The 9,345-nt window shown below is 42.2% G+C and overlaps 1 protein-coding gene across 4 annotated transcripts in view; it reads right to left on the minus strand.

Annotated features, from left to right (window-relative positions):
- Nucleotides 1-8,897, minus strand: part of ATP9B (ATPase phospholipid transporting 9B (putative)) — a 154,051-nt gene extending 145,154 nt beyond the window's left edge. For 2 of the 4 annotated variants that reach the window (XM_018039529.1, XM_018039527.1), the window contains exon 1: nt 8,712-8,897. In XM_018039529.1, the coding sequence (XP_017895018.1) occupies nt 8,712-8,833 (122 nt within the window). In that variant the 5' untranslated portion in view covers nt 8,834-8,897. The remainder of the gene's footprint in view (nt 1-8,711) is intronic. The other 2 variants (XM_018039528.1, XM_018039530.1) reach the window with 1 other exon arrangement.

The raw sequence follows: 9,345 nt of genomic DNA on the forward strand, positions 1-9,345 counted from the left end.
GAATATGTCTCTGATTTCAAGGAATCCTGGACCTGGGTACTTTGATAAATGCTATCTTAAGAATCATTCTGTACTTTAAAAAAAGCTTTTAATTACAGACCATCACAGAAAAGGAAAACAGTAAAATATCTATTATCATAATAATTGTAAAATTTTTTAGATTCAGAGAAAAATGTGTGTAGACACTCAATGAGAAAACACTAAAAAGAAAAACAACAACAACCTGTGTTTCCTCTACCAAGAAACACACTAATATTTTAAAGATAATCAGACAATAGTCATCTGTTCTCAGCATGAGTCTCTTTTTAAAAGAGACTGATAAAACAGAAGACTTAAATAAGGTGTGTGTGTGTGTGTTAGTTGCTTCGTCGTGTCCGACTGTTTGCAACCCCATAGACTGTAGCCCACCAGGCCCCTCCATCCATGGGATTCTCCAGGCAAGAACACTGGGGTGGGTTGCCATTTTCTTCTCCAAAAGGAACTACAGAAAGAAAGAAAGTGAAGTCGCTCAGTTGTGTCCGACTCTTTGTGATCCCATGGACTGTAGCCTATCAGGCCCCTCCATCCGTGGAATTTTCCAGGTAAGAGTACTGGAGTGGGCTGCGATTTCCTTCTCAATTAAATAAGGTCCACAGCCTTATAGCACAAGACCAAAATGTCTAGGATACAATGAAAAATCACTCATACCAAAACCCAATAAACCTCAACCTGAATGAGAAGAGACTCAAAAGATACTAACATGAAAAAGATTCAGATGCTGAAATTATCTAACAGGAGTTTTAAAACATTCATCATTAAAGTGTTTCAATGGGCAATACAAACATGCTTGAAACATGAGAAAAAATTAGAAAAACTAAGCAAAGAAACAGCTAATATGAATTAGAATCAACTGGAAATTTTGAAACTAGAAAAAAAGAAAGACTTAAAAACTGAATGGACAAGCTCAGCAGCAGAATGAAGGAAACAGAGAAAAAAATCAATGAGCTTGAAGATGGAACAACAGAAATCCCCCTATCTCAACAGAAAGTGAACAGAACTTATGGCCAAGTGGGACTAAAAGAAAAGCTCTCACAAGATGTCACTAGAGTATCAGCAGAAGAGATGAAAGACTGTCCAAATATAAGTATTCAAATAAATAAATGCTGAAAACTTCTAACTGACAAAAGATTCAAGAAACTAAGTGAAACAGTATAAACTCAATCTATGCTAAGGCCCATAAAAGTCAAACTACTGAAAACCAAAGACAAAGCTTGAAATTAGTGAGAAATACCGTACCTACAACGGAAATCATTGCAATGACCTCAGATTTCTCATCAAAAATCATGGAACCCAGAAAGAAGTGACATAACATTTTTCAAGTGCTGAGAGAACTGTCAACCTGAAACTGCATATATGATGAAAATATCCTTACAGAATGAAGGGGAAATAAGACATCCTCAGATGAAGAAAAACTAAGAGATTTATTTTCGGCAGACCCATCCTCAAAGTATAGCCAAGGAATTCTTAGAACAGCACAGAAACAAGAAAATAGTCTTGGTATGCCAGGAAATAAGAGAAGAACAGAAGTCACAAAAATATGAGCCATTACAATAAGCTGCCCTTCTCCTCTTATGGTTTCTAAACTATGTTTGAGAGATAAAGCAAAACTTCAAACACTGATGAGCAGTTCTAACTGTAAGGGAAATATGTAACTACTTTCATATATGTAAAACTTGCATATAATTTTACAAGACACAGGCATACCTCAGAGATACTGTAGGTTCAGTTCCAGACCACTGGAATAAAGCAAATATGGTAACAAAGTGACTCAAATAAGTTTTTTGGTTTTCTGGTACATATAAAAGTTATGTTCACAATGTACTGAAGTCTACCAAATATGCAATAGCATTATGTATTAAAAAAAGTACATGCCTTAACTGAAAAATACTTTAATGATTAAATATGCTAACCATCAACTGACAATGCAGGGTTGCCACAAACCTTCAATTTGTAAAAAAAAAAAAAAAAAACCACAATTCTGCAAAGCACAATAAAACAAGGTATGCCCATAATTACATTACCAGCGGTGGGAATCAAAGGATGTAAGGTGAGAATTGTACACTTCACTCAACTTGATGAAATGCCAACAGGAGTATATATACTGTGATGAGTTATACTGTGTAATACAACATGTAGAACCACTGCTACATAGTGTTTATACAAAGAGACCCAATGCAAACACCACAAGTAAACCAAAATGGAATTCTAAAAAATGCTCAAGTGACTGTTAAAAAAGGCAGGAAAAAGAAAAGAGAGAAACAAAAGACAGAAAACAGAAAGTAAAATGGTAGGTGCAAGTCCTAACTAATCAATCACTACACTGAATGTAAATGTTCTAAATGCATCAGCTCAAGGACACACAATGGCAGAGTGGATAAAAAGTATAACCAACCACATTATCAACGAAGAGAAACTCATTTTACTAAAAGCAAGTTGAAAGTAAAAGGATGGAAAATTATGCGCCAGGCAAACATCAATCCAAAGAAAGCAGCAGTGGCTATAATAATGTCAGTTAAAGCAAACATCACAGCAAAAAAATTACTAGCGACAGACAGGGAAATTTCATAATAATAAAAATGTCAGTCCATCAAGAATATAAGCAATCCCAACATGAATGCACCAAAAATAGACCTGCAAAATATGTGAAGCAAAAACTGATAAAACTACAGAGAGAAACAGACAAATCCATGATTTCAGTTTAGAGACCAACTATCCACCTTCAACAACCAGGCAGTAAACCAGCAAGGAGAAAAGAACTCAACACCATTAGCTGCTGCTGCTGAGTCGATTCAGTTGTGTCCAACTCTGTGCGACTCCATAGACAGCAGCCCACCAGGTTCCCCATCCCTGGGATTCTCCAGGCAAGAATGCTGGAGTGGGTTGCCATTTCCTTCTCCAATGCATGAAAGTGAAAAGTGAAAGTGAAGTCGGTCAGTAAGTGTCCGACTCTTCACGACCCCACGGACTGCAGCCTACCAGGCTCCTCCATCCATGGGATTTTCCAGGCAAGAGCACTGGAGTGGGGTGCCATTGCCTTCTCCGACACCATTAACTAACAGGATCTAATTGCATTTCAGAACATTTCACCCAACAACAGCACAAAGTACTTTCTTTTCAAGAGCCCCAGGACTTCTACTGCTATAGATCATATCCTCAGTCACAAAACAAGCTGCACCAAATTAGAATAATTGAAATCATACAAATTGTGTTCTTTGATTACAAAAAAATCATGCTAGAAGATAACAGTAAATTTTCCAAACTCACTTCTAAACAATCCACAGGTCAGAGAGCATGTCTCAGAGAATATCAAAACACAAGAATTTGTTGGACATAGGTAAGTCAGTGCCAAGAGGGAAATTTACAGCAATAAGTATTTACATTAAAAAAGAAGAAAAGTCTCTAATTAATAATCCAAGATCTCACCTTAAGAAATGAGAAGATAAAAATGAATATAATCTAAACAAATGTAGAAAAAAATAAACAGCAGAAATTAATGAAGTTGGAAAAAGAAAACTAGAAAACATAAGTAAAATAAAAGATGGATCTTTGAAAAGATCAAATCTCTAGCAAGAATGAACAACAAAAAAATGAAGGCACAAACCACCAACATCTAAATGCAGTAACAGCAAAAAGAAAATAGGGGAATACTACAAACAAGTCTATACACATAAATACAGCAACTTAGCTAAAATGAACCAACTGGTCATTAGCACAAACTGTCACCATTCACCAAATATAAAATAGATCCTTTGAATAGTTCAATAACTATTAAAGAAACTGAAAGCATGCGAAGAGTTGACTCATTGGAAAAGACTCTGACACTGGGAGAGATTGGGGGCAGGAGGAGAAGGAGATGACAGAGGATGAGATGGCTGGATGGCATCACTGACTCAATGGACGTGAGTCTGAGTGAACTCCAGGAGTTGGTGATGGACAGGGAGGCCTGGCATGCTGCGATTCATGGGGTCGCAAAGAATCGGACACAACTGAGCGACTGAACTGAACTGAAAAAGAAATCTCCAGGTCCAGATGGTTTCACTGGAAAATTCTACCAAACATTTAAAGAAGTAACACCAACCTTACAAAATGTCTTCCAGAAAGGGAAAGAGAAGAAAACACTTCCCCACTCATCTCATGGGGCCAGGTATCAGGGTAAAATCTGGCCATCACTGCCACTCTACTCATGGAATTTAAAGTCTAACGAGAAGATGAGCAATTAGTCAAGTGCACTCTGTGCTGTGAGGGGAAGCAGAGTACTGTACGAGCCTGGCAGGAGCATCTTCTTCTGTTCTGGCTGGGGTTGAAATCAAGGAAGGTATTAGAAGGCCACCTGATGCAAAGAACTGACTCACTGGAAAAGACCCTAATGCTGGGAAAGATTGAAGGTGGGAGGAGAAGGGGGAGACAGAGGATGAGATGTTTGGATGGCATCACGGATGTGATGGACATGAGTTTGAGCAAACTCTGGGAGTTGGTGATGGACGGGGAAGCCTGGCATACTGCAGTCCATGGGGTCGCACCTGAGTGACTGAACTGAACTGAATTAGAAGTCAAGTCATTTCAGATGTTGACACAAGTCAGGAATACAGTCACTGTAATAATGGAGATTTGTAAATACAAGAAACAGTTAAAAGAGTACAAAGTAACTGCCGGTGGAATGAGAGGCTGGGGAGGTGACTGGTAGAGAGCGACAGTGACTATCATAAGCCTTTAACTTTTTAAACTATACATAAATGTTACCATGATAAAATACAACCAAAACCAACTTCACAAAATAATACAGGAACACAACTTTTAAGTCACAATCCATTTCTGTTCCTCTTTCCTAAAAACAACTATCAATCAATACAAACCCTGGAAATAAAGCAAGAGCCAACCAGGAGAGCTCTGGAGGGTGGTGAGAATGCAGCAGTGAGAGGAAGAGAGCTGGGTGGACTGGGGATCCAGAACCAGAGGAACACAATGGGCAGACACCTTACGAGACCCCACCCAACAGAAGGACACAGGCCCAGCACGGCCTACTCCATCCTAGCAAGAAAAGGCAGCCCAGGAAGGCCATAACTCCCTTGAGAGTCCACCACCAGCAAGACAAGACTGACAAGTGGCCTTAGGAGGTAGTGTCCCACTCCACCAGCCTGAGACTCCCACATCCCACCCAGGGACACGGGGGCATCCAAGTGGCACCAGTTAGGGCCCTGCGACAACAAGTGGTTAGACACCTCGGACAGCAAGGCCTACCTTGATGTCTCCATGTCCTGTGAGCCTGAGACTCCCCTCTCTCACTGGGGATGGCAGGGGCGGGGGGCGGATGGGTGGGGTGAGGCAGGGGCAGGCAGCATCAACACACACAGAAACAGCCAGCTCAGGAAATGGCTTCTATCCACGGCCTGAAATGCTTCTCATCTTCCTCAAGATGCCACAGCAGCCACGGGCACGAGCAGAAAGGATCCAGCCACACAGAGTCTCTTGGACACAGTAGTGCTGAGTCTCCTCTCCCACCAAGACACACCAGGGAAGTCAGGGGGCACAGATGGAGAGGAGACAGCTACAGCCACTGTCCATCCAACACAGTCTCATCATCCATATGGGATGACACCACCACCTCTCACCAAGAGACCCTGAGCCTGGGGAAATCCCTTCTCCTCGGCAGCACAGAGAGAGACAAGTAAGAGTTCTGGTAGCACGACATAAACCAACAGGCCAAAAATCAGCACAGAGGCCCTGTGAATCAAACTGTCATTGGAACTGAGGCCGACAAAGGTCGGCCAGGACCTATGTGCTAAGTCTAAACAGGGTTATCATCTGCTAGAATAAAAGATATCAATATGGCCCGTATTCTCCTAATATAAAAGACAAAGAATCAAGGAAACAATCAAAAACTATCCATCATCCAAAGAACACATCATCAAAACACTGACAATGTGAATTAGAAAAGACAACCAACTGACATCAATCCTAAGATTAACTCAGATATAGAATGGTGTAACAATTATTTCAAGCACCAAACATAAAAATGCTTCAATAATCAATTTCAAATTCTCTTCAAACAAACGGAAATTATAAAACTTAAAAATACAACATTAGAAACAAAACCTCACTGGATAGGATCTATGTGAAAGTGAAAGTCACTCAGTAGAGTGAAAATGACAGAGGACAGAATTAGGGAAATTAAGAACAAATAAACAGCATTTACACAGACTGAACATAGAGAATAGACACTGGGGGGAAAAAAGCCTAAAAGAATTATGCAAAACTAACCAAAGATCCAGCATCTGCATCACTGGAGTCCTGAAAGTGGATAAAAAAGAGGTGTGTGTGAAAGAGTACTTGAGGAAATTCTTACTAAAAACTCCCTAAATTTGGTGACACAAAACCCAACAGATTCAAGAAGCTTAGCGACTACCAAACAAGCTAAACTCAAAGAAGTCATGCCAAGATACTTCATAATTAAACCTCTGAAAACTAAGGACAAAGAAAAAACTTGAAAGCAGCCAAAGAAAAATGATGCATTCCCTATGGAGGACATCAACCTGAATGACAGCGGACTTCTAATCAGAAACTATGAAAGCTGAATGGAAGTGGAACAAGAGTTTTCAGGTACTAAGATGTATCAACAAGGAATTCTCTATCCAATAAAAACTATCTTTCAGAAATAAAGGAGAAATAAAGACATCATAAGATGAAATCTTAAGACTGCCTATAGGAAGGTCCTAAAACAAAAAGAAAATTTAAAAAAAAAGAGAGAAACCTGGAACAGCAGGAAGGAAGAAAAAAACGAGCAAAAATATGGGTATGTTCAGTAAGCTAACAAGTCTTAGAAACCATACTTGATAATTTAAACAAAAAGTTTAACAGCATCAGATACTCAGGACATGATTTTTTGTGAAGTTAATGTGTGCTTTTATTTGCCAGTCTAATTTGACTATAGTGACCTGCAAACTTTTTTTATCTAAAAAATACACTTTACATCACAATCCAACAAACACACATGCATCCATAAGGACATGATATTTAAATTGCTGGGGGAGAAAGTGAAGTAAAGGAACCCACTCCATATAGTAAAATACTGATACCAATACACTATGGTGATACCGAGAGCAAACACTACAAAAACTATACAAAGGCCTACCCTAAAAAACACTATCACAAAAACATTTAAGCAAAAGGAAGGCAAGAAGAGAAATATAAGAAACAGAAAAACAGATTAATAAAGTGGCACACTTAAACACTAATGTATCAATAATCACCTTGAATGGCCTAAATATACCAACCAAAAGACAGAGACTGACAGACTGAATAATGGAAAAACACTATCCAACAGCAACCCACTTCAAATTCAACAGACAGGTTGAATGCTAATACAATGCAAATATTTATCCACAAGAAGCAGAAGTGGCTACACTAGTCTACCAAAGGAGACTCCAGAGCAAAAAAAGTTACCAGAGACAACAATAAAAGAAATATCTGCCTGAAGACATAGGGATCCTAAATGTATATATACCACATTACCGAGCTTTAAAATGTATAAGGCAAAAACTGGCAGATGAGAACTTTGAGGGAAATCTATTGTGAAAGAGGTGGCACATTTTCAAAAACTATCTCCTAAAATCAACTACTTAGAAGATTACTAACACAGTTACTCTCATAGGTAATGACAGGGAAGAAAGGAGAGACCATACCTCTCCACTTCAGGGCCAGAACACTAAAAATCGGCTCCTTATTAACTCCTCCTGTACCCTCAACAATTCTACAAGAAAAAATATTGCCCCCATTTTACAGCAGAGGAAATTAGGGCTTACAGTTTAAGTTACCTAAGATCAAACAGCTAGTAAGTAAGTGAACCAAGATTCAATCCAGCTCTGTAACATTATAATAAGTACTCTTTTGACTATATGGCCTCTCACACAGCCCAAACCAAAAATAATTCTAAAACTTGAATCCTGAAGCAACTGGGTACTAAAATCCGTACTTTTTCTGTGTGCTAAAGGCAGATTGCTTCTACAAACCTTCAAAAATAAAAACTTAACAACTATTTCCCCTTTTTATAGGTTTCTTTTCTTAACCACTGTTATCATAGGGGTAGTCTTCCCTTTGGGCAAGAAGTTAAATACGAACTAAATCCAACTAGGGTATGAGACTTCCATTTTAAATCAAAGGTCTCCACTTTTAAATTTGACCACTTTAATAACTGCTCACATGGAACAATTCAACCTTTCTGAATCTCCGTTTCCCATTGTTAAAGAGCAAAAATTCTTGTCAACAAAAGGTACTTTGTAGATATACGTTTAAGTAAAAAGTGTTCTCAGGAAACAAACTGAAATGTCTTTGCGTGCTCTTCCACTTGTGAAGTGACTCCCAACAAGACCTGCACTTCTACGCCTGACTAGGAGTTGTGTCTGCCATCTTCACCATCTCTGGAGACGCTGCAAGTTTCGGAGACTAACAACTGCGAGGCGGGCGCCGTGGGACCCATCCTGCTTGCACTGATAGAGGCAGCAGCCCCCGAACCCGAGACAGCCTCCTCTCTGCGCCGAGCCCGGCCGGGGCGCTCCGAAGCGGGGGACCCCTCGCAGCGCCGACGCCCTGCCCAGGTCCGGGCGCGCCTGGGCGGCCCCCGTCGGGCCGGCGAGGAAGGGCGCCGGGGCGGGACGCTGGGGCGGCCCCGTCGTTACCTGCTGGGCCGGTCGGGCCCCGGCCCGGGCCCCGCTGCGCTGAAGTAGGCCGCGCGTTTACGGTTGGCCGCGGCCACGGCTGCCGCGCTGCGCACCGGGTACAGAGGGATCTGGTCCGCCATCGTCTGGCCGCCACCTTCCAGCCCCTCCCCGATCCCCCTCGGTTCACCGCCTTTCCCCGCCCTCTCCCCTCAGCGCCAACCCGGCTGAGGCACCGCCCGCGCGCCTGCCCCTCCACCGTGCGTCGAGGCCTGATGGCGTCACCACGCGTCGGGGCCCGATGATGACACCACCGCGAAAGAGAGGCGTGGGGGCCGGAGGCTCCCGAGGCCCCGCCCCCGGCGCGGCAGGGCCCGGTGACGTCATTTTGCGGCGAGGGCGCGAAGAGGGAAGTGGCGGCGTTCAGAACCCCAACTCCGTCGGCGACCAATGACGTCCCTGGGCGGTGAAGGCCCGAGCGGAAGCCGTGTGGTCCAAGCTAGGCGGGAAGCGGGCCTATCTTGAGCGCTCCTGGGCCGAGGCGCTGACCTGTTGGTCTGGAGTGAGGCGGATGCTGCCCGGCCGCTCTGCCCCTGCCCGAGGAGGCCTTCTTGAGAGCCAGATGGAGGGCACTGAGGGCCTTGCCGCATGGGAA

Source organism: Capra hircus, chromosome 24 (assembly GCF_001704415.2).
Source record: "Capra hircus breed San Clemente chromosome 24, ASM170441v1, whole genome shotgun sequence".
Taxonomy (NCBI): Eukaryota; Metazoa; Chordata; class Mammalia; order Artiodactyla; family Bovidae; genus Capra; species Capra hircus.